The following is a 26,912-nucleotide window of genomic DNA, read 5'->3' as shown; positions in this document are numbered from 1 at the left end:
AACAGAGTAACAACTTACAATATTGATTAGGTTACTACTGCTGGTAAGTATTTTCCTCAAATTGTAGAATACACAGTTTGCCATTTTCCCCCCATTATATATAGGTCTAATTTTTTTCCTTTGAAGTTCAAAGTATTGACCTATTCTGAAACTGACTACCCAAGTTCCCAGATAACAAACCATGTGACCTCTTTTTTAGGGGATAAATCAAGTGACTTTTGTACCTGCCACCTTTCCCCCACAATGATGAGGAAATAAAGGAATGCAGAAAATTCTGGGTTGAGGTGTAGGCCATGGGATTGGTGTGCTGTGTGATAGTAGGAGCATATAGACTTTTAGAAGAATATAAAAATAACTTTGATATTTTCTTTACAAATTGATTTTGTTTTTCGAAAGTGTTGAATACTTTGTGTGTCACCTCATCTCTTTAGTTTTCTTCATATAAACATTTGATTGGGGTTTTTACCTTTGACTAAACTCTTGCTTTCTTTTTTTTTTTTTGTAGTCTATGCAAGGTTTAATATTCTTTTTTTTTTAATTTATTGGGGTGACAATTGTTAATGAAATTACATAATTTCAGGTGTACAATTCTGTATTACATCATCTATAGCTCCCATTGTGTGTTCACCACCCAGAGTCAGTTCTCCTTCCATCACCATATATTTAATACCCCTTACCCTCATCTCCCTCCCCCACCCCCCTTACCCTCTGGTAACCACTAAACTATTGTCTGTGTCTATGATAAACTCTTGATTTCTTTTGTGCCTAATATAAATACTTTTGGGGTTTATTTCTAATTTTATTGTTGAGATGTTTTCTAATTTGTTTACTTCTGCTTTTATAAAGGTTTAATTTTTATCCTACTTATATAACATTGTTTCTTTTGTTTATTTTGAAGTACTTATTTTGGAAATTGTCATATGTATAAAATAATATAATGAAACCAACCAACAACCCCCCCCCCCCAGTTGATCACTCAACTCCAAAACATTACCAGCTCTTAGCCAGTTTTCATACAGCCTCTGTATTAGTTTCTTAGGGCTAGCATAACAAAGTATCACAAATTAGGTGGCTTAAAACCACAGAAATTTGTTCTCTCTAAGTTATGGAAGCTAGAAGTCTAAAATCAAGGTGCTGGCAGGGTTGGTTACTTCTGAGAACTCTGAAGGAGAATGTGTTCCATGCGTCTCTCCTAGCTTCTGGTGACAGCTGGCAATCCTGGGCATTCCTTGGCTTGTAGATTTATTTATCACCCCAATCTCTGCCTTCATGCAGATGGTGTTCTTCCGTTGTCTCTGTGTTCTCATGTGGCCATCTTTTTATAAGGATGCTAATCATATTGGATTAGGGGCCTATCCTACCCCACTATGACCTTATCTTAATTAATTACACCTACAATGACTGTTTCCAAAAAGGTCACATTCTGAAGTACTGGGGGCTTATTAGGACTTAACATAACATTTTTAGTGGGATGCAATCCAACCCATAGTAGTCTGCCTTTTGCCCCCCATTCATGTCCTTACAACATGCAAAAATACTTTTATTCTATACCAACGGCTCTCAGTCTTAATCTTTTCCAGCATCAACTCAAAAATTTTATCTAAATATAATAAACTCAAATGTTTCAAATCTCATCAGGCATGGGTGAGCTCTGGGTGTTGTCAATACTGAGACAAAGTTTTATTCCATCTGTGGACCTGTGAAATCTAGAAAATTTGTCTGCTTTCAAGATACAATGGTGGGATAGGTGTAGTGTACACATTTCTGTTCCAAAAGGGAGAAATTGGAAGGAGAAAAAGGGTTACTGGTCTAAAGCAGGTTTGTAACTCAGCAGGACAAATTCCATCAGGTTCTTAAAACCTGAGAATAATTCTCTGTGGCTTGATGATCTATCTTCTGAACCATTGGGGGGCCCTGCCGCTTAGTCCTCCTCTAATGATACTTTACGTATAGGTTGAGGGCTGGACTATTGGGGTTTTGGTTCCACAGTGTTTGTTTGTGTTCCACCCTCAGCTTTCAGCTGTATCTGTTCACTGTGACACAGAAGGTGATTTCTCTCTGCTCTTCCCTCTACCACACTTTTGCCCCTCCCTTGGTCTTGTATGTTTTCTGATGTTTTGGGCATGAGGTTTCTCTGTTGTTTTGGTCCAGCCTCAGTCTTTGGTAGGCTCTGTGTATCTGGGCTTTAGGGTTTCACCGCTCCCTCCCTCCCTTCTTATGGCATACTTTGCTTTTGCTTTGTGCCTGTGGAAGGACTTGTCAGGATGAGAGCTTCCTGCTTCTCCAACCTGGAAGACTTCTAATAGTATTATTAGCAGATTCTACCTAGGGTTAGGAATTTTTTCTGACCCTTGCCTAGAATTAAGAGGTATTTTTCCTTTGTCCTCCAAACCATGGTCAGTCTTTATTCATGCCCTGGGTGTGATTGTTTGCTGCCAATGCTCCAGATGCTTAAAGGTTTTGAAAGGAGTGTCTGGGCAAGAGGTGGGATTTCATCTTTCCCTCAGTGGTGCCTGATTCTTTCCTTCATGCCTGTAGCACCACGGGTGGTTCATTTTGGTTGTTTTGTCTCCTTGCTTCCAGTCTTCTCCATGAGTTCCTTGTAAAATTTCATAGAATAGAGCCTGTGAATGAGTATGAACTTTTCTTCTGTCTGTGGTTCTATACTGTCACACTAGGCCATAATCAGCCTTTAGCGGTTTGTTAAAATTTTAGCTGATTTTTTTGTTTGTCTTCCTCCCTTGCTCTGTCATTGGTGGACATTCTGAGTGTCTTTTGATTCCCAGTGGATTGTAGGGGAGAGTGCATTTCTCCTTGGAGTTTAGGCTACTTGGTTTCTCTGCAACTGTAAATCTTATATAGTTTCAAGATGAATTGTAATTGTATAGTTTAAATGGCTTTTTCTTGTTAGGTTTGGTGTGATGGTCTTTAAGCTTTCTACTACTTTGGTAGGGTTGGAATTTGGATCATTTTGATATGAACACTTTTATTTTAAAAAAGGTCAAAGTATGATTTTTTTTTTCTGAAAAAGTGAAAACTTGCAGGCTATGAATTTGCCTCTGTGTATAGCTTTACTCACATACTTGACATTTTATTTAGATGTGATTTTGTTGTTTGGGAGTATTTTCTCAGTAATCCTCAGTTTACAGTTTTTCTTCTTGATCCAATAGCTATTTAATGAGAATTTCAAAATTATAAAATTACTATTTTTCTATCTTGATTCCTGTGTCTTAAGGCTCTGTTAGATGCATGTATGTGCTTATAATTGTTATATCTTGATGGATTGACCTTTTCATTATTAGAAAATATCCCTGTATCTTTTTGTTTCAGAGTCTTTTTTGTTGTTGTTGTTCTGATACAATGATAGCCATTGCAGCTGCCTTGTGCTTGCCTATGCATGGTAAATTCTTTTCTCCTTTTACTTTTAACTTATTTGTATCTTCAAATTTAAATTACCGGTATGCCTTCTTGTAGACAACATATGGAACTTGTTTTTTAAATCCAGTCTATTAATTTCTGCCTTTTGATTGGAATACTTTTACATTCAGTGCTATTATTAATATGGTTGGATTTATGTCTGCCATTTTACTTTTTATTTTCTTTTTCTTATGATTACTTTATTCCTCTCTTTTTCTTTTTTTATACTACCTTTTATCTTAAGTGGGTATTTTCTAGTGTAACATTTTCATTCCTTTCATGATTTTTAAATAATATTTTCTTGGGTTTTCTTAGTAGTTGCTCAAGGGCTTACAGTATTCTTAACATTCTATTTTCCCTCCAGTAAGGTATAGAAAACCCATTTCTCTATAGTTCCATTCCTTTCCTCCTTTTGGTGTTGCTATTATTATGGATATTATGTCTATATATACTATAAACCTAACAATACATTGCTAAAATTATTGCTTTATATAATCTTATTTCTTTCAAAGATGCGAAGAGAAGATTTATTTATTTAGATCCTATCTATCGTTTTTGTTTCTATTCATTTCCTCCTGTGGGTTCAAGTTACCATATGGTGTTATTTCCTTACTCCGATATAGCTTTATTTCACTGTGTTGTCATTGTCAAATATATTACATTCTGTATGTTATAGTCCCAACAATAAAGTTTATGGACATTATTTTATGCAGTTGCTTTTTAAATTAAGAGAAGAATGAGAGAGGAGTATCTAATCACATGGTTTTTTATTGTCTCCTAAATAATTACCTTTGTCAGAGCTCTTTGTATGTGTTTTTAATTGGTCTATTTTATTTATTTTTCTAAAATTTCAGCTTTACTGAGGTATAATTGACCGGAGCTCTCTCTGTGTGTGTGTGTGTGTGTGTGTGTGTGTGTGTGTGTGTGTGTGTATTGCAGTAACTGCCTAGTGTCACTTGATTTTAGCCTAAAGAATTTCCTTTAGTATTTCTTTTTAGTCAGGTTTGGAGCAACAAAGTATCTCAGTTTTTGTTTGTCTGAGAATATCTTTATTTCACCTTTATTTTTGCAATGTACCTTTGTTGGATATGGGATTCTTGGTTGATAGTTTTGTTTTTTCAGCATTTTGAATATGTTTTTTTCCTGCCTCCTGTCCTCCATTGTTTTTGGTGAGACCTCAGGTGTTAATTTTGGTTTCCATGCATGTGATGAGCCATTTTTCTCATGTTGTTTTCAGGATTTTCTCTTTATTTTTGGCCTTTATCATTTTGACTGTGTATCTCTTTGTGTTTATCCTATTTGGAGTTTGTTGACCTTTTTGGATTTTTTAATCAATTTTAGGAAGTTTTCAGCCATCACTTTTTAGTACGGTTTCTATCCCTTTTTCTCATTCCTGGTTTTCTTATTATACATATGTTGGTGCACTTAATGGTGTCCCACATTTTTCTGAAACTGTTCTTTAGGTAATTTAATCTAAAAAAATCTGTTCTTTAGTATTGATCCTATTTTTTTAAGTTTGTTGATTTTTTTTTTTTTCCTCCTCCTGCCAACTCAAATCTGTTGAGCCCCTTTAAACTCCAGAATTCCTTTTTGGTTGGTCTCCTAAGTCTAACATCTGAGCCCCCCTCAAAGACAGTTTCGAATGCCTACTCTTTTTTTTTCTTGCATATGGGTCACACTTTCCTGTGTCTTTGCATGTCTTATCATTTTTTTGTTCAAAACAGGACATTTTGGATAACATATTATAGCCACTCTGAGTCTTCTTCCCCTTGTGAGTTTTATTGTTGTTTGCTCATTTATTTGTTTAATGACTTGGTTGCAATAGTTCTTTGATGTCTGTTTTCCCAACAATGTATATAGCCTCAGATGGCCCATTTCTCATGTCTTTTCTTTTGCTTTTAAGCCTGACTTCTTAGTTTGCCTTTGAGTCAACAAAACCCACATATTAGTCAAAGATTGTACCCCCTTAGCTAGTTAGATTTTAATCCTTTGCCACTTGATGTGTATGTGACTTAGAGATTATTTTCCAGGAAGATCATCCAAGGTTCTGTTGAGTTGTTTCTGAGAGTGTCCAGCCTTGAGCATGCACAGTCTTTCAGACCATCGGGTATAAGTGTGATTTTATTTTCAAGTCTGGATTCTTAGTAGTTGCCCCTGGGTCAGAGCAGCTTATTGTTCAGCCAGTTTTTGATCATAGGTTGTACTGAAGCCCATGGAGCCTTGTTGGTTGATGGCTTTGTGTGTGACTTTAGAGAATGCTTTTAAATCTGCCCCAAATCCCACTTTGATTTCTCTTTATTGGGTGCAACCTAGTTTTTGTACATAGCCTTCTGGACCTCCAGAGAGAAGTGTGATCCTAGGAGCGCCCTTATTTGCTGTCTTTCTCTGGTTTTCTCTGTTAATCTTCTGGCTGGCCTGCCACTTCGCTTGTTTCTACTAGTATCTTGGAGCTCCCAGTCCTGTCTTAATTGTTCATCACCAAAGTGTTTTTGATAGCACCCTTAGGCATGAACTTCTCCAAGCCCTATTCCAAATAAAGTCCTCTCAGGCAGAGCTGCTGAGCTGTTTGTTTTTCAGGCCCACCTGAGTAGAACCTCTGCACTACTGCTCTGGAGCTGGGGATGGGGACAGCACCCTGCTTCTCCGGAAGTGACACCAGTACTCTGATGGAGTGCTAGGAGGAGGACAGGGTATTGTGGCCCCTGGCTACCTGTCTCTCCCGGCCTGGAACTTCCATTCTACTAGCAAGCTGGGGAAAGGATGACAGGGCCCCAGGATTCTGGGCTTGTTGTTCGGGTGGGAGTCTGTGAGTGGGAGGAGTGGGGGAGAAGGATCACTGGAGACCTGGCCCTCCGAAGGTAAAACTACAGCCTTGGACTAAGAGCTGGGGGGAGAGGGAGACCTCATTTTCTTGACAATACCCACCCAGAGAGCAATGTCCCTCAAAGGGAGCTGGGTGTATATGTGTGTAAGGGGTGGTGGTGGTGATGGGAGCAGATTATAGCTCAAATGTAACAGACCCACTCACTGTTCTTGTTGAGATTTAGTAGATATTCTTGAATAAAATTTCCTCTATTTGTTGCTTGTCTTTAGGACAATTTTTAGAGACTTTAAATTGTTTTCAACTGTGAAATGACTAATTCACTAAGGAGAAGATCCATGGAGCTCTTTACTCTGCCATTCCAGTAGTCTGGGAGTCTTACCTCCTCTTTTTTTATTTTTATAATAAATACCATCGTCATTTTTAATTTCTTTGAATGGTCAAATGACGGTGTCTTTTCACTGTCAGCTCTTTGGAAGTCACTGAGGTATTCTTTGAGGTATTTTTATAATTTCATTTTAATTGTTTGATATTCTCTTCCTGTTATTTGAATAAAGGTGCTCTTATTCAGTGTGTCTAGGTTGGATTTGTTATGATTTGTGATTTTACTTTTTTATAGGTATAAAATAATTTTTGTAATTCATTTGAGTCTCTTATTTTCAACAGAGGAGTTGAAATCCAGTTACCTGACTAGATATTAGGGTTTTTTTGGTAAACACTGTTGAATGGTGTTAGTTGGTACCACAGTGCATAGTGGGATAAATCTTTCTAGGTTTAAAAATTCATGTGTTCCTATTGAAACTGGCTAGGTTAGACCTTCAGAAATAGGTTTCTTTTTAGAAGTGTATCACCTGATTATATGTAGATAGACGTTAATTTTTGTAAACTTCTAGTTAGCTATTAATTTTATTCATTATACACTGACACTTGTAGATTGCCATTTATGTAATTTAAGTCTTTCATGAAAGGTGGTACTACTATTTATCAGCTATTTTCTCTGGGAAAAGGACCCAGATAGATATTAAAGTTGCTGGGAGCGTTCACTGACCAATACCTCGTTAGGAGCATCTCTTACCTCCTCGTCTAAAGTGTCTTCCTCTTTCAGGTGTAGTCTGTCAGGTGCAGAGGGCTGAATGAGCTACCCACTGGGGACTCTTGTGGACAATTGGAGTGGCTTAGACCTTGCTCATTCACATAGGACTCATTCATCTTTTAGCTCTCAGCTCCCTGAATCAAACTCCCTTAGATAGACTTACTTCCAGAAGAAAGAAAAGACAAAACCTCTTTTTACACCCTTGTTATAGGAATCAGTTGAATATTGGTGAGGTTTTTAGACCAAGGTGTGGTAGGCTGTCTCCTGGCCCCTGGCCTCAGTGCCTGTGAAGATTCTTCTCATCTTACCGCGTTTTTGAGTCTACCGAAGACAGTGCCTTCCTGAAATCCTACTAGGTCTATTAATACTCGTATGTCCTTGTTTATGTTTTCATGTTTGTAAAAATTAGATTAGTATCAGAAAAAAAAAAATTCATGTTTTGAAGTAAACTACCGTATTTACCTGAAAATAAGACCTAGTTACACCATCAGCTCAAATGTGTCTTTTGGACCAAAAATTAGTATAAGACCCGGTCTTATTGTAATATAATACAAGATCAGGTCAATATATGATATGATATATAATATATATAATTTAATTAAAATTAATATAGTATAATATAATGTAATATAGTGGGTCTTATTTGAATATAAAACTGGGTCTTATATAATATAATATAACATCATATCATATCATATATCATATCATATTGTACCTTGTCTTACGTTAATTTTTGCTCCAAAAGACACATTAGAGCTGATGGTCCGGCTGGGTCTTATTTTCGGGAAAACATGGTAGATTAGATAGTAAATCTGATCATGACTTCTGAAGATAAGTGTAAAATTCATATTCCTGTAAAGCACTTGCAAGGTTTGTTTCATTTTTTTCTTTTCATTTCTCTACCCTAAGACTTGCTACATTTGTGATGAACAAGGAAGAGAAAGCAAAGCGGCCACTGGTGCTTGCATGACATGTAATAAACACGGATGTAGACAGGCTTTCCATGTGACATGGTAAGTTTGTTTCCATCATTATATAGAACTAAAACTGGGGATATCTTGTAAATTAAAGACTTAGGTACCCAAATATTATTTACAGTAAATTTTATTGGGATATTTTATATGTTTAGATTTACTTACTTGTAATAAAGATAATTCCAATAATTGAACGTACTTACCAGAGTGAATTTTCAGTAGGTGGACCCTGGTTCTAATGTTTTAAATTCAGTTTCTTTTTGTTTAAAATACTGTTGTTGGTTACCTACCCTTGGATTTCTTATTAGGATTAAAGGAGCTGATGTCGGTAAACTTAGTGTAGTGCCTGAAATGTTAGTAAGGATATAATGAATGATAGTGTTTCGTCATTGTCTCTGTTTCAAGGGGCAGGAAATCGTCAATCTTAGTATTATAGTGGCAACTTCTTAAAAAGTTACTTAGGTATTTTTCAGCATAAAATTTCAAGAGCAAAAATTATCCTAAAGAAATACAACATAATAGACAATAGCTCAAAATAAAAATCTGGGAATAATCCATTTACTTACTAATTTTAAGAATCAGTCTCTATATCTTTGATTCCAAAACTTTGTGAATAAATGTTTGTTTCTTGAGAATACGAAAAAAAAAGAATCAGTTTATACGTAATAGCCAATATAGACATGTGCTTTATTTCTTGAACGCTTACTATGTGGATTTATGAAGTCACCACTTGGGGAATAGAAAAGATTTTTGGTTTTTATAAATTCTCTTTATACTGTACTTAATTTTCCAAAGATGAAAGTCCTTTTTTGGGGGTAGATATATATTAGATATATGCTAATACTGTAATTTTGGAATGTTAAAAGTGGAAGTTCACATTGAGAAGATGACTAACTTTAGCACTTAGTTTTTAAAAAAATATGAATATCGTAACTTTAGGTTTCAGTTCCATTTCTTCCATTATTTTTGACTGAAAAACACAACTTATGTTTTTCTTGTCCACTGTACTGTGCTATGACTTGAAGCATTTTCCTTCTAACAGAATGCAATCTGCATCCATGGGCAAATACCTTTACATATCATTTCAGCCCTTTAGACGCCTGACCTTTCCATTTGTACCTCTTGTACAGATTGAAAAAGTAAAATGAGGTGTTAATTATTGGGGTGGGGGATTTCTTAAAGAAATTCAGTGTCTCTTTTGTGATGTAAAACATGTATAAATCTTCATCCTTGTTACAGATGGATGAAAAGTTTATATTAAATTATAAATATAACTTTTAAAAAGTTTTATCAATCACAGGTTGGAGTAAAATGTGCTTGGTTACAGCCAGAATAAAGCCTTTTATATTCCCCTTTTCTCTTAGGATGTCTGCCTTACATGCTTGGAAGTGAATTTGATTTATTTATAGTATGTATGCTGTGGATTGAAATTTAATTGACATATCTGGCATTTATTTTCAGTGCTCAGTTTGCTGGACTACTTTGTGAAGAAGAAGGTAATGGCGCAGATAACGTCCAATACTGTGGCTACTGTAAATACCATTTTAGTAAGCTGGTAAGAATTTAATATTAAAATAAGTGATTAGTTTTGACAATAGAGGTGACTCTTATAAAAAAGGCATAATAGCTATTCCTTTTTGTTTGGTTTTTGCTTAAGTTTGCTTACCGTTTTCTTTGTGGGGATTAAAAGATCTAGTAATTGTTAAAGATTTTTACTTTGCTTCAGTTCACTTATAAAGGTGAATATTCTAAAATGTAATTTAGAATATATATTAGTAAATAGTAAATGTTGGTATACATTTAGTAGAAAAAAACAAATGTTTAAAAAACTCTGTAAATTCAACACTATTTTCAGTTAATTTGGTTTGTGACATTTGACCATACATTTTGAGATTCTCTATCATTTGTTTCTCATGTTTTTGCTTTATTACTATTACCCCTTATTTATATTTTTATTTACTAGGCGGTAGTAAAAGTAAAATAAGACTGTTTTGTAACTTGTTAAAGATCTTGAGAGAAGTTTACAATGTTTCCCTGAAAATAAGACCTAGCCAGACAGTCAACTCTAATGCGTCTTTTGGAGCAAAAATTGATACAAAACCCGGTCTTATTTTACTATGACACGCGGTGTTATATAATATAATTAATATAACATAACACCGGGTCTTATATAAGACCGGGTCTAATATAATATAATATATAATGTAATATAATATAATACTGGGTCTTATATTACTTTTTGCTCCAAAAGATGCAGGAGAGCTGATTGTCCGGCTATGTCTTATTTTCGGAGAAACACGATATTTAAATACAACTTTGGGAATATTTTAGATTTGGTCAGTCTACTGTTACACAGTAGTAGCATGGGTAAGTTGCACAGTTAGCATGGGATGAGTGAGTTAGTAATACTTGATTCACTGTTACATATTTTGTGTCTATATTCCTTTGAAGGATCAATATTTCTTAATGTCTCAAGTGTCTATTTCTCAGTTGTCATTGATAACAATCAGATTTGTATACTGCAAGTTCAAGGCTTTGTTTTCTTTTTAGTATCTTTAAAAAACTTTTTATTGTTTTTTTATTGTTACGGTTCCTTTGTGAATGGGGCTTTCCTCTTTCATCTTCCCTCCCTCCCTCCTTTCTTTCCTTCCTTCCTTTAAAAAAAATAAAAATATCATTAGGGGCTCCTTTTTCTTGAAATGAACAGCGTGTAACTCCAATATTCTGATTCATGCATATAAAATACTTAGGAGTATGTGTATATATTGTTTGATGTTGAAGACTGATTTATTTTAATGACTGACAGTATATTATTGAAGTGTTTTAAGAAAGATTTTGAGATAGTAAAATAGAAAATTTTACTACTTAGATGTTAAAAGCTTATTTGAATTTGCATTTTCTCAATGAGAGATGATACAGATAAAATGTAGAAATAATTAAAATAGATTTTGAAGTTTGCGTAAATAGAATTTTTTCATTGCTAGTTATTGACATGCTGTTCTCTCACTTGCTAGTTGGGGAAGAAAGGTCTCTTTAGTAATTTAATAAGATTGTATAAGCTCTGCATTTACATGGAATTTGAGCATCTTGTATCGTCATTTTTATCTATATAAACTAATTAATTATGGTATCACCAAGTTTTAAACACCTTAAATAACTCTCACCATCATACTTGATTATGAAATTGTGTATTTTAAACAGAAATGTGTAGTACTTTTAGTAATGCTTTGAAAAATGCATGGATCTAACACTGACATTTTCTTTTTTTCTTAACTGCAGAAACAAGTTTTTAGAAAACTGTATGCCTTAATACTGTATGAAATTTAAGGCTTCTTGCTTTTCCTAGTGGCATAAAGTAACTCTTCAAATATTTTCTTTTCTTCTAGTCTTGGCATCTTTCTTCAATATGGCATTCTCTATTTGGGTTGAAACTTCTTTTCTTTTTTAAACTAGACATTGAAAATTATAGTTGATATTTTTAACAAAGTGGTTTTGTGATAAAGTGACAAATAAGCTACTGCTTGTTTGAAAATATAGTCTATCTGCATACATTTTAATGTACGAAAACATGGCATTAATGTTAAATTTAGGGTTAGATTTTTTCTTTATAATGCAATAGATTATATATGGATGGTGTCTAAACTGGATTATATAGTTTAAAATAGTGAGGCTTTTTTTTTTTACTTCACTAAACATTTTTAAATACTTTACACTTGAATTCGTTTAAGCCTAACAAAAAGATTATTTAAAAAGTTTTATATACATATACACATATGTATATATATTTTCTTTTTTAGAAAAAGAGCAAACGGGGATCTAATAGGTCATATGATCAAAGTTTAAGTGATTCTTCCTCTCACTCTCAGGATAAACATCATGAGAAAGAGAAAAAAGTAAGTGGATTTGTTGTTGCTAAATATGTAGCACATCGACTTAATAGATATTTTTCTTTTTTAGATAAAATTAAGTTCTTGATAGCTGAATGGAGACTGAAATACTAAAAATTTTTAACTTATAAAAGAGTATTAAGTCAAAGAGTAGGTCTAAAATAATGCCATATTTGTGAATATGGCTATATCAGTTTCAACTGAAAGTTTGAAATACAACTTGATTGAAAACATGAGAGGGATTTCTTGCATGTGTTACTGTGGTCATCTTGTGAAATCTTTAGGTGACTTCAGCAATAATAGTTTGTTGCTATATATATTATTAACTGATTACTTCACATGTAAGTAAAAATCTCTTCAGCTTTTTTTCTTTATAATAGAACAATTTGGAAGTTCTATATATTCTTGACTGTTTTTTTCTCTCCCAGTGGTTTATTATTTTTTCAATGGCCAAATATCATACGATTTGTTTGAGAATATCTTGTCTTTTAATTAAAACACTAAAAGCTTGCCTAATACTAATCTTTCTTCTTCTGACTTAACTGTTTCTGCTTACATTTTTATATATTTTAAAGGATATGAGTAATTTTTAGTAAACTAATAGTACGTAGAATCATTTATAGGACATATTACCAACATAGGAAAAGGATTACTAGGAATTGTTTTTAACAAAGTGAGGCTACAAGGGACACCCTCAATTGGAAAAGAATATTACTCTTAAACAGTTTCTATAAATCAGTTTGGAAACTATTTCTACAGATTGTGTTAAAAACTAAATTGCCTAACATTTTCATGTTCATAAATACGTAGGATCTGGGAAGGTGATTGAAATGCTAATGTTATTTAAAAAACTAATTTTGTTTAATTTATGTTTGTGCCTTTTTTCAAGGTAAACATTTTAAAAGCTCATGTTTTTAATTTTGAGATTAATTTCCCAGTTATGAGTAAAATAATAATTAAAACTTTATAGTCACCTTGAGAGCACTGGTTGGGTGTGTATAATTTTTTGTAGGTCTTAGGCAGCAAGTATACATATTTATATTGATTTCTTTCTTATTTATTTATTTATTTATTTATTTATTAGTTTCAGGTGTACAAGACAAGGTAATACTTAGACGTTCATCATTCACATCCCTCACACTGTGACCCCCCTCCCCCCACCCACCACCTCCCCGACCCCACACCGAGCCACTACACCACATATATAAAATTATAGTTGGCATTCATCAATGCCCAGCCTCTGGTGTACAATGCCATGATCAGGCATCCACAGTTATATTGATTTCTTTAATGAGGTGGTTTTGTGATGGTGACAATAGTAGGGTTCTATCTTGCTGACTGTTGTTTGGATTGCCGTTGGAAAAATGGCAGATTTGGTTTAATTAGCGGTTTTAGTAAGAAGCACCGTGAGATTTTATGTAAGCCTTTTAATCTGTGAACAAGGGATTCTTAGGTAAGGTTCATTATAAATTGTGAAGAGGGAATTCTTACCAATGATGTTCTTCTGTTCTGCCATTTCATGAGCATTATCTTGTTTAAAGAAGTGTTCACTGTATGATCATTTTTATCTTAATATATGCCGTCATGTTATTTTTTTAAAGGATAGTTATTAAATGTAGTAAATGTTAATAAATACCAGGGCTGATGACTTTATTATTCTTTGTTTTGCTCTAAGAATGAACTAGATTTTTTATTTTATGGTTTTCTTTGCAGTTGTTGAATACTAGATTAAAAACAGTGTATTTAATTAGACTTGTTTAGCTTTAAATTTTAGCTGTTGACAGTCTTTTCATTGTATGTAATACTATCTGAATCTTACTTTTAGCATATATAACTTTAATACAACTTGATTTTGTTGTCAAACTTAAAATCCATATGTGCATTTTATTTTGTAATAACTGAGATTTTATGATAATCTGTAAAGGCTGTGAGGTAACATACTATAAATTTATTATTACTGTTAGACTTGTTTGATTGCCTTTGTAATATTTGGGAAGGGACTTTTTTTATTATGGTATGGTGTTAAGTGATAATGTAGCTGAAAAGATTGGGTGTTAATACAGACTATTTTTCTCTCCTCCTTGCCTCTTTTAATATTTTAATATCCAGTAGGGTTGTCTCGAAAATATGCTTATCGTGTTATAAAATGTTGCATTGAAAGGTAGCATTCATAATTCATTCATATTTTAGTATTTTAAAATACTATATATTAAGAGCTACATTTTGATGATATTGTTCATAAGATATATTACAGGGACTCTCCTGAATTCTTTTATCTGCCTTCATTCTGGCACATATTTTAAAATACCATTTATTAAACCATAAGTAATGATAAGGAATATTTAATACTAAATATTGTGTTATCCAAATCACTTACTTAAAAAATGAAATCAATAAGTTAACTTTTTATACAATTAAAAGAAAATAAAAAGATCATAGCCTTTTGCTTTTCAGAGAGTTTCTGTGTGGCACAAGATATATTAATACTGGTTAGATAATTACTGTGAAATGCCAGCAAGGAGAGAAGAAAAGTTAATGGTGAGATACGACTTTGAATAAGTTTCTATAAAAATGGAAAAATTGGCATATATTTTTAAAGGAATCAAAGCACATATGTGAAGTACATGAATTACAGCCATATGTATAGGAGGAGATTAATTCAATTATGAAACAGTTTGGATCATGAATTAAGAAGAATATCTTATAAAACTGTTAATGTTAGTTAATGTTTATTATATAATAGAATTTTATTTTATGCCTTTGTATCCTTATGTTTACAGAAGCACTGCCATAGAGTGAGATGTGGGCAAGGGTAGGAAATGGAGAAGCATATCATCTAGGTAACGTGGTTGTATTGGGAGGCTTCCAGTTCAGAAAGGATTTCTTTAAAAAGCTGAGTTGTAGGTCATTATTTAGATATCAGTGGTTATTTATTTCATTGAGGTAATCTTGTTCCAGTTCATTTGATCCTTAGACTCATCCTCTTCCCACTCATCGGTGCTAAGTAATCCGTAATGTATCACAAGTATAGTACTATTCTTATTGGGTTGGTGCAAAAGTAATTACGATTTTTGCCGTTATTAACCTTTTAAACCGTAATTACTTTTGTACCAACCTGATATAACACTTTGTAGGCGCGGAGTCACCATTAGTGACAATGTATTATATGGAAATGCGGTCAGCTCCAAGTAGGTATGCCAGAAACCAATCCGTCCCCGACTACAGCTAGAAGGATTTATCGCCCCCCCACCTTTACTTGCCCTTAGTTTCATTCTATTATTAATAGCTGGCAACAGATAAAAGAGCTATTACCAACATGAACACTGTTAAGGTATAGTGGGGTTTGTGGGAGATAGGCTTTTTGGTTAGTGTTTTGTGAATCTCAGGGATTGACTGGACTTCTCTTTTGTTTATGACAATTTATCTCTTGGAAGAGAATTGGCTACTTCTGTGTCCCTCAGAGCAATAAAACTCTCAGTCACAGAGTTGTCATTATTTCTCTGTATCTTTTTGAAAGTTTTCAACACTGAGAGTTAGCTGTCACCCTCTTCCCTTTTTTGTGTACTTTCCTTTTGGAAATCTTCCACTTAAGTTAAAGGTTTAAGCCGTGATATGTGCAGACAGTTAAGAAATGCAGGGATTTTCAGGAACAACAACTGATGTAAAATGTCTGGGGTGTGTGTTTGGTGGAACTGAAGAGTGACATGAGATGAAACTATTTCATTAAGCAGGGGCCCTTCATGGGGAGTTTTGTAAGTAATGCTAGTTTTATTCTTCATCCTGGGGCGTTGGGCAGCCAGTGAGAAGGATTAAAATTTTTAACTTTTGATTTTACAATAATTTTAGATTTTTAGAAGATTTACAAAATACTACACAGTATTTCTCTTCACCATTCACCCAGATTCCCAAAACGTTAGCATTTTGTCATTTAGCTTTATCATATACTCTCTACCTCCTTGCTGTCTTTCCATCTCTCTCTTTCGACACCCCCCATCTTTTTCTAACCATTAGAGAGTAAATTAACAAATATAATGCTCTTTAGCCTGAGTACTTTAGTGTGTAGTTTTACTAAATTTGTTTAAAGTCCTACATTATTACAGTATAATTATCAAAATCAGTAAATTAACATTTTTATAGAACTATTAGCTAATTTGTAGATCATCTTCAAATTTCACCCATTAATGTCCTCTATACTGAAAGGGGGAAACTTTTACTGGTCCAGAATTCAATCCAGGATTACACATTGTGTTTAGTTGTTGTCCTGTCTCTTCAGTTTTTCTGGTGTGGAATAGTTCCTCATTCTTTGTCTTTCATGACCTTGACATCTCTGAACCCCTATTTCAGTTTCTCTGAGGCACTACCTTACATCTTAACAATGGATTTTACAGTCACACACCCTTGTTTTATTCTTTATACAATGATTTTCTGACAGTGGCTTAGATTTTTCATTGAAAACCATTCCTTACTGTTAGCATTATTTGCTATCTGCAGAGATTGGGCATTTTCAAAACTAGCAAGCCTTGGTTCCTTTTTGTCAAGAGTTCTAATTTAGTTTATTCCTCTATATTCCTGCTTTTTACTATAAATAGCAAAAAATCAGATTATACCTTCTGATATTACCTAGAACGTCTCCTAGGTAATAGAAACATATTACCTAGAAAATCTCCTCAGTTAAATCATACAATTCATTAAATACATTTTCTATTTTCTATGTCACCATAGGCAATAATGTTGGTAAATTTTCAGTTACTGTATAAAAAGAGAACCCCCTTTCCTCTAATTTGTTTTTTAATTTCTTTTATTTTTTAATTTATTGGGGTGACAATTGTTAGTAAAATTACATAGATTTCAGGTGTACAGTTCTGTATTATGTAATCTATAAATCCCATTGTGTCTAATTTTCAATTACTTTATTTTTTTAAACATTTTTTTTTTAAGCTTGCCATTGCAGCTTCCTGAAAGGCCGTTAAGGTTTCTAGTAACAGTCTTTTCAGTGCTTATTAGGCATCACTCATACCGTGTTTCCCCGAAAATAAGACCTAACTGGAAAATAAGCCCTAGCATGATTTTTTAGGAGGACACCCCCTGAACATAAGTCCTAATGCGTCTTTTGGAGCAAAACTTAATATGAGACCTGGTCTTACTTTTGGGGAAACACAGTAATTTGAAAGTTCTTCCAGCTTCTGCCCACTACCTAATTCCAAGCAACTTCCATGTTTTTAGTTTTCTTATTTTGTTGTTATGGTAGCATCCTATTCCTCATAACAAAATCTGGATCAGTACCTATTATTTCAGCGTAACAATTTACCCTAAAATTTAGTGGCTTAAAACTATAGTGTTTATTGTCTCATATTTTCTATAAGTCAGGAATTTGGATTTAACCAGGTGTTTGTAGCTCAGGTTTGTCATCAGATTGCAGTCAAGATTTTGGCCAGACTATCTATAGTCATTTGAAGACTTGACTAAGTCTAGAGGATGTGCTTCTGAGATGGCTTATTCACATGGCTGGCAAGTTGGTGCTGGCTGAGCAAGAACCTCAGTTTCTTTCTGCCTGGACCTTTCCGTAGGCCTGCTTGAGTATCCTTGTGACATGGTACCTACCTTTTCCTAGAGAGAGCAGGGTGAAAGCTGCAATATGTTTTGTGACAACCTCAGATATCACATACTGTCTTTTTTTCCCCTAGTTGAATGCCTTTTTTTTTATTATAAATTAGTTATTGGTGGCAAAATTTATATAAAATATTGTTTGCCATTTTAACCACTTTTAAGACTCACCATTTTTGCTATATTCTGTTGGTTACATAGTGCAGCCTGTTTATTCTGGGTGGATACCACCCAGGGGCAGAGGTCATTGGGAACTATCTTGAAGACTGGTTGCCACACCCTGAGAATTGGGCAAGTATACTGTTTCTTACCACCAGCCTTAGCATTCATTAAAGATTTTACCTGAAGTAAATAGTGTTTGACACAAAGTGATTTTCTAATTCTATCATTCATTATACGCGTACATCCAGTAGTTGGCATTCTATGGAAAATTAGGGCTTCCCTCCCTTTTTCCCTTTCGTACTTCTTCATAATGGGGAAGGGGCCAGTCTACAGAGGGAATCAAGAAGTAGCAATATATAAAGAAGGAAAGTAGGAGAGGCTGGTATTTTGGAATCCAGGAGAAGTGAATGTTTCAAGAAGGAAGGTCAGTGCTCAGCAGTTTTAGATGCATATGAACGATCAAGTAATATAAGGATAGATGTCCTTTGGATTTGTTAACCTGGAATTAAAAAGCAGAAAGAGTAACAAGCATTTTTGGGGAATCAAAGAATTTAAATTTGGGGACACAGATTCAAACAGAAACCCCAATAGTTGTCCCAGTTACATGGTATGGGGAAGGGGTTTTTGGTTTTATTGATTGTTTTATCTTTTAAAGGCCTTTTCATTATTTTTATTAGTTTCCGGTATACAGAGCAACGTAATAGATATTTAAACCCTCATAAAGTGATAACCCACCCCTCAAGTTTACCCCTCCAACATCTTATATATCTTACAATACCATCGATTATCTTTCTTATGTTGTACTCTACATCCTGTGACTATATATACCTATATATTTAGTTATAGTTGACCTTCAATGTTATTCTACTTCAGTTCTTCAGGTGTAGAGCTCATTGGTCAGACATTTACACAGTCTATGACGTGATCCCCCTGATAAGTGCAGTGCCCATCTAGCACCTTATATGATCTTTATGACATTGTTGATTATATTCCTCATACTATACTTCTTAATGCCTTCACCTTTTTCACACTGCCCCCAACCCCATTCCCATCTATCACCCTGATCGATCTAGTACCTATCTGTCACCATACCTAGTTATTACAATATTGTTGACTATATTCCTTACGCTGTACCCTACATCTCCATCACGACTGCATAACAACCAATTTGTATTATACTTCTTAATCCCTTCCCCTTTCACTCAGCCTTAACCCCCTCCTATCTTAAAGAAGTCCCTCTAAGATTCCTTGTAATACTGGCTTGGTGATGATGAACTCCTTTAGCTTTTTCTTGTCTGGGAAGCTTCTTATCTGTCCTTCAATTCTAAATGACAGCCTTGTTGGGTAGAACAATCTTGGTTGTATGTCATTGCTTTTCATCACTTGGAATATTTCCTGCCACTCCTTTCTGCCTGCAAAGTTTTTGTTGAGAAATCAGCTGCCAGTGTTATGGGGGCTCCCTTGTAGGTAAGTAACGGCTTTTCTCTTGCTGCTGTTAAGATTCTCTCTTTGTATTTAACCTTTTGCATTTTAATTATGGTGTGTATTGGTATTGGCCTCTTTGGGTTCATCTCGTTTGGGACTCACTGTGCTTCCTGGGCTTGAATGTCTGTTTCCTTCACCAGGTTAGGGAAGTTTTCTGTCATTATTTCTTCAAATAGGTTTTCAGTTTCTTGCTTTCTTCTCCTTCTGGTACCTCTATAATGTGGATGTTGGTATGCTTGTTGTTGTCCCAGAGGCCCCTTAAACTCTCCTCAATTTTTTGGATTCTATATATGTATTATATTTTTTTTGCTGTTCTGGTTGGTCTGGTTCTTTTTTTTTTTGCTGTTCTACCTTATCTTCTACATCGTTGATTGGATCCTCTGCTTCATCTAATCTACTGTTGGTTCCCTGTAACATATTCTTAATTTCCATTATTGTATCCTTTATTTCTGACTCATTCTTTTTTATGCTTTTCATCTCCATTTTTATATTTCCTATCTCTCTGTTGAAGTTCTCCCTGAGATCATTGAGCATTCTTATAACCAGTGTTTGGAACTCTGCATCTGATAGATTGCTTATCTCTGTTTCAGTTAGTTCTTTTTCTGGAGCTTTGTTCTTTTATTTGGGACGTGTTTCTTTGTGTCTGCATTTTGGCTGCCTCCCGGTGTGTGTTTCTATGTATTAGGTAGGGCTGCTATGTCTTCTGGTTTTAGTAGAGGGGCCTTATGTAGTAGGTGTGCTGTGGGGTTCAGTGGTGCAGTTTTTCTGGTCACCTGAGCCATGCTCTCCAGGTGTGTCCTTTGTGTGGGTTGTGTGTGCCTTCCTTTTATAGTTGAACCTTGATTGACAATTGCACATCAATGGGAGGGACTGACCCTTGGGCTCACTGGTTGTGAAGACTGGCCTTGACTACAGTGGAAGAGTTGTTGTGCAGGGGCTGACCCTACAGAGCAGGATCTGCCCCAGCAGGACTCTGGTGCCTGCCCAATCCGCCCCTTGGGTATGTTGTATTTGGAGGCGACTGGGTGACGATCCACCTCATTTGGAAGCTGGCCTCTGGGGGCGCCAGTCCCAGGACCACCTTGGAAGGGATCCACTTAGGTCTACTTCAGCCACAGCCGGTGCCCCACCCAGGGCTACACAGCGGGAGCCAGAAAGAAATCCGCAGATGTTGGCCTCCCATGCTGTGCTTAGAAGCTCCTTTGAGAGGCCATGCCGTGAACCGAGGCTGGCTGCCACTAGTGCTGGCTTAGGGCTGCTCAGCCAGAGGTACAGGACACGCTCAAGCCAGATGCTGCTTGTGTGGGTTCCACGAACATTGGAAAGACCCTAGGGTAGTCTGCAGGTGGTAGGCATGAAAAGCCACTGGAAGCAGGCTGGGTATGCCTGAAAGTGGAGCGGGACCAGGTCTCCAATCACTGGGGCGGGGTGAACGAAAGGCAGAGACTCAGATGTCACTGCTGCCTGTGTTGGAACGATGGGGAGGGCTCAACAAAGAAACAATGGCCTCTGCCAGCTCCTTGGTCCAGGAGAAAGCCGCCTCTCCAGTACCCATCCCAAGCCATACAACTCAGTTCTCTCCCCATCTGTCCCTGCTGCCTTTCCAGCTGCTGCCCCAGCGCTGGAGCTCAGAGTGAGTGATTCCACTGGTGGGGAAGTCCACATGCAGTCCCTTTAAGAGGAGCACCTGTGAGTGCCCCCGCTCTGTCACACTCAGTCATAGTCTCCGCTGGTTTTCACAACCAGAGATTATGGGGACTTTCTCCCTGGCATTGGAACCCTGGGCTGGAGTGGGGCTGGGACCTCTCACTCTTTTAGGGCATGGGGAATCCCCAGCTGAAATGGCCCTCCTGAGGTTTAATGGTCACACACTGGTGTGGGACCAGCCCGTTCCGTGTCTCTGACCCTCCTATAAGTCTCGAGGTGGCTTCTTCTGCAAGTCCTTAGTTGAAAGGCTTCAGTTTAGCTTGATTTTAGGCAATTCTCAGTAATGGTTGTTTTGTAGGTTAGTTGTAATTTGGTGTGGTTGTGAGAGACGGTAAACACAGCGTTTACCTACTGCACCGTCTTGGTTGTCTCTCTGAGGCAGATCATTTTTAAAAATACAAGTTAATTTTTTAAAGACCCACTTCAGAATCCACTAGATAGAAATAGCCATCAACATTACTAAATAGACATTCCAGATGTTTTTTCTATACAGAGATACAAAGGATGGTTTGAGCAATAAAAATTACCTTGTTAAACTGATGTAATGCGGGGTGGCCAGATGGCTCAGTTGGTTAGAGCGTGAGCTCTCAACAACAAAGTTGCTGGTTCAATTCCCGCATGGGATGGTGGGCTACACCCCCTGCAACTAAAGATTGAAAACGGCGACTTGGAGCTGAGCTGTGCCCTTCACAGCAAGATTGAAGGACAATGACTTGGAGCTGATTGGCCCTGGAGAAACGCACTGTTCCCCAATATTCCCCAAATAAATTTTTAAAAAGATGTAATGCTATTAATTTTTTTTAAATATTAAAGTCAGATTTACTTGGCTATGTAGAAAAAAAAGAAATGAAATAAAATAGATAACAATATTGAGCTTAAGTATAATTTCCTTGCCACAAGAGATTATTTCTTTAAATATATCTTTAAGTTTAATAATAAAGATTATAAAACAAACAAAAAACATTAAGAGGTTAAGGCTGTCTTCCCAGTTTAGATGCTTCTAGCTGTAACAGAATATTGCTAAAGCAATAGGAAATTTGTTTTGCCCGAGTTCAGAGGCTAGGCTTTTCTTAGAGTGGTTAATTTAACAATAGCAAATTCAACAATGGTAGGGCGTTGTTGTCCTTCGAGGTTCTCTTGGCTTTTCTTGGTATGGCTGCCAGGTCACTATAGTTGTTCCAGGGGTCATGGCTTAACATTTAAGCATCTAAAAGCAGGAAGGGAGTACCTTTTTAAGAAAGAGAACAGAAAATTTCCCTTTGTATTTTATTATCCTGACCCAAATGTACCCCAGACCTAAAGCTAAGGGGAATAGATTATTTAATTGACTTAGATACACCCATGTTCACATCTGAGCTGGAGTATAGGACCACTTTGTGAGGATATGAGTGTGATTAGCCAAGGAAAACCAGGGACTTTGTCTACAATGAAGGGATTTATGTGCAGTTACTGTTTGATGGCAAACTGTGTTAAGAAAGGCCAATAGAACCCCCGTGCTCCTCTCATTCCCTGCTAGCCAATTTGTTTGTTTTTCAAGACATATTATATCTTTCAGGCCTGTGATATTGTCTTGTATAAACATAATCCTTAGAATTTTTTAGGTATTCTGTATTTAATTTAAATCACTGTTGCTTCCAGTCCCTTTAACCACAGCCTCTCCATAGAAGTTCTTTATTTCATCTCTTAAATTGGTTCAATTTTATTGTCAAATAACTTTTTTCAAGAATATGTTCTTTGGAGTTTTTTTCATAATGGAAAGTGTTTCTTCTTGCCTTAATTTTTGAACTATGTCTTGGCTGTTTATAGTATCATTGGGTTACACTTTTCTTTCACCTAAGAATTTAATCAGTGGGCTTGGAATATTGCTGTGGAGAGGACTAAGGGCAATCCGCCTTCCCACACACACTCATGTTTTCCCTTTTTGCATTCTCCTAAGTTGAACTACAATAAGTCTTGCTGTTAAACATTTGTAACATAATTTTTCAGACTGCTTTTTCTCAGTTTTTATTTTGTGCGCGTTTACATTTGAATAAATCTATCCCCCATTCATTGGATTCTCTACTTGAAGGACACAGTTATCCTTATGTTTGGTTATCTTGATTTTCTGTAGCATTAGTTCCTCTGTAACTGCTTTAATGTCTGCTGTTTTTCATTTGTATCAGTGATTATTTCCTGCCTTTCTTTTAGCAGTATTTTTATATTCTTTTCCTTGCTGTTTTCTACTTTATTTACTGATTCTGTTTTAGCTTTTAAATTACTTTGGTTTTGCATTCCCCGAGTTTTTTTGTTTGTTTGTTTAGTTTGGTTTGTTATTTTTGGTTTTTTTTTTTTTACCCCTTTCTGTTTATCATCTTATTCTTGAGCTTTGTTTGAACTTATGTTCAAATTAAGTTTTATTTAGCATGGGGCGGTTTTGAGAAATAACTTTATGCTGAGTTATATTTACTCGTAGGTTGAGATTTTTAGTTCTTAGGCATGTTATGCTCTTTATATTGTTTATTTTGGGCTGTAGTCATACAGTTTTTTTTTGCTCATGCTTGGGAGACTGTTTAGACATTGGCTTTAGTATAAATGAGGTAATTTCTTGAATAAACTTGTGGGGGAGGAAGAAACTTTCCTCTGTCCCCAAGGTTCTTTCGCTGTTCTGATAATCAAATAGATATGACAGATTAGCAAGAGAAAATAACCAAGTTTAATACATACATATGTATGGGAACCCTTATGTATGAGAGTCACAGACCCCACATGAACAAGAGGTTCAGAGATAGAGAGGGAAATGGGTATATGAGACCTTCTGAACTAGGGATGAGGTAAGGTGCCTTGGGAGCTTCAGAAGGTTATTGCAGGATGGTAAGAGCAGATGTTTAGTAAATAGAAGTTTACCCTGCACTACAGATAGGTCAAAAGAGGTGATCTCTGGTAATATGTTGCTATGGGCAAGGCTTCTGATAATTCAAGTTCTTCTAGGTAGTTAAGGGAGGGTCAGAACTTTCTCTTTGAGCCCTAGGTTAAAGTGACCTTTAGCTCAAAACAGTATACATACCACGAGGTACATCTTGGGATGACTTGATCTGAGCCCCCACAACTGCCTTTTCCCTTTCTGATTTTTTTACTTTGTTTTAACCCTTAAAAAGTCTATCTTTCCTTAAAGTTAGATAAAGATTTTAAAAATATTTTCTTCCAGCGTCTTAGATTATTTTAATTTTTATTTAACTCTAAAATAATGCATCTGGATTTTATTTTGTATAAGATACTTTCCCAAATTACTAATCAGTTTTTTCTAATACAACTATTAACTTTAGTCTTTCCCTGATGACTTGGAATCCCTTCTTTATCATATGCTAAATATTTACATATAATTGAATCTTTTCCGGGAATTTCCTTTTGTTCTACTCATCTGTTAAAGTAAGCCTCTTCAGTGAATGTCATTAGATTGCTTTGATTCATGTTTTATAGGCTGATAATATGAATATAATTGATTCATAGTCTGTTCTGCTGAACATTTGCAACCCTCATATCAGAATATATTTCTTGATGTATCACACAAGACTAGGGTTCTGTATTACTCTGTGATCACTTGCATATATTTACATTCTCACACATGTACATGTGCATACACCTTTTACTCTTCAGGTGTTTTCCAAGTTTTTAGACTTTGTTTACTTTATTGTTTTCAGGCTCATTCACTATTATCCCAGCTCTTGTACCATTTAAGAAAGGCTTCTTTGTTGTCTGTATGGGAGAAAAATATTGATAATAGAACTTACAGACCGGGGTCATTTGAACCTCATATTTATAAATTAGATGGTATAACTATATTTATTATTTTGGTATATGCAAAAAGAAAACTAATGTGTGTTACTTTTAATTTGTACTGTCTTTAACTCCCATTCTAGTCCTGATTTGGTATCTACTGTTGCTTGAGAAACCACCCCACCCCACAACTTTTAGCGGCTTATAACTGGCAGAACTCAGGAGAAACAATTCATCTTTTGACCACATGATATCAAAGCGTTTATTCATGAGATTACATTCAGCTGGTGGCTGGCTGGGTGGTCCAGGACTGTCTTGTTCACATGTCTGGGCGTAGATGGTGCTGGCTGGAGGCTGGGGTACCTTCGGTCTTCTCCACTTGGCCTATCAGGAGAGTATGAACTGATTCTTCATATGGTGGCTGGGACCCAAGCGAGCAAAGGTGGACACCGTATAGGACTTCTTAAAGCTCTAGGCTCCTGAACTTGGCACGGCATCCCTTCTGCTACATCCTCTTGGCCAAAGCAGTCCCAAGGCTAACCCAAGTTCATGGGAGAGGAGAAGAAGACATCTTATGATGGGAGGAGCAGTGACGTCCTATTACAAAGAAATAGAGACATGATTCCTCAGTGGTCGTTAGGATCTATCACAATTAAACTAACTTTAGAGGAAGAAAGTTTACTTTACAGGTCGAATAAAAACTGTTATTGTGGTGTCTTACATTCTTTGTTGCCAAAGTATTAACATTGCAGTCAAGAAATGTGTTACGTAATTGTATCAGGAATTAAAGGCAAAAAGTGGCAGTACTTGTGTTTTATAGTAAAACATCTATCCTTGCGTTTTTTATTTTGCTGGTATGTAACCTATTTTAGGTCAGGGTCAATGATACTAATCTTTCACGCATTGAACAGAAGTGCTCTGAATGGTTAGTTTTAAGTACTATGAGAAATAAATAAGTTGAATTAACTCTTTAAATAGTAGCAAATTTCACACCCAATTCTAATTCTTACCTATTGATTCAAACAATTCAGAACAAGTTGGTTGAAAATTTAAGACATTAAAGTTGGGCTCCTAATATGTAATTTCTCATTTAATTGAATTCCTTCTTAAGTTCAGTTTATCAGTTTTAGGACTTCAAAGTAAAGAAGCACACCATAACCTTAAGTGATAACTAAATCATCTATTTTCTGAGTCAACCTAGGTGAGAGAATTTCTTGCCCTCGTTTCTAGTTTGTGAGCCATAGAATTCAAGACATGATGATAGAGAATCCGATGCTATTCTGATGTGGTAGTGCTTTTAAAGTGCTATTTATAAAATGTACACAAACGTATTTTGTATTTTTAATGAAAAAAATATGTTGCTTATCAGATAAATGTAGCAAACGATTACAGGCTTCATATTTTCATACGTTATTTTATCTTGTTCAAGGATGAGGGAGCTAAAGTCACTTTAAAATAACTTACACTAGTATTACTTTCTATTTCAATATATACTGATATATATAGTAATGCTATAATGTAAGTACAAGACTAGTATTATTTACATGTAAAATAATATGATTAGAAGTGGTTTTTAAGTTATTTTTTGACAAGTATTTATTAACATTTTAGATTCCAAACACAATTATAAATGAATGTCATCTTTATCGTGTGCATATGTGTGTGTATTTGTGTGTATAACGTATGTACATGTTGTGAGTTAAATTGAATTTTACTTCTATTCATTTTTTAGAAATATAAAGAAAAGGATAAACACAAACAAAAACACAAGAAACAACCAGAACCATCACCTGCATTGGTTCCTTCCTTAACTGTTACTACAGAAAAAGTAAGTTTTAAGTGCCATATTTTGTTTTATGTAATCAATTATGTGCTCAGTTTTACCTTTCAGAAGTGTTATCATTCCTGGTGTCCTGGTTCCTCTTAACTTTTCCATCCTCTCTAACCTACATCAAGCACTTCGATATTCCCATTTTTTAGTTTTTAATCTACCTTCTGTTTATTTTGTA

At 35.4% G+C, this 26,912-nt stretch overlaps 1 protein-coding gene across 19 annotated transcripts in view; it reads left to right on the top strand.

The window, feature by feature from the left end:
* Positions 1-26,912, top strand: part of MLLT10 (MLLT10 histone lysine methyltransferase DOT1L cofactor) — a 192,477-nt gene that overhangs the window by 80,263 nt on the left and 85,302 nt on the right. For 13 of the 19 annotated variants that reach the window (XM_081050364.1, XM_081050352.1, XM_081050359.1 and 10 more), the window contains 4 exons: positions 8,241-8,344; positions 9,767-9,860; positions 12,103-12,198; positions 26,636-26,731. In XM_081050364.1, coding sequence (XP_080906490.1) covers positions 8,241-8,344; positions 9,767-9,860; positions 12,103-12,198; positions 26,636-26,731 — 390 coding nt within the window. The remainder of the gene's footprint in view (positions 1-8,240; positions 8,345-9,766; positions 9,861-12,102; positions 12,199-26,635; positions 26,732-26,912) is intronic. The other 6 variants (XM_081050356.1, XM_081050355.1, XM_081050354.1 and 3 more) reach the window with 1 other exon arrangement.

Source organism: Rhinolophus hipposideros (genome assembly GCF_964194185.1).
Source record: "Rhinolophus hipposideros genome assembly, chromosome: 1".
Lineage (NCBI taxonomy): Eukaryota > Metazoa > Chordata > Mammalia > Chiroptera > Rhinolophidae > Rhinolophus > Rhinolophus hipposideros.
This window is presented reverse-complemented; position numbering and strand designations above follow the sequence as displayed.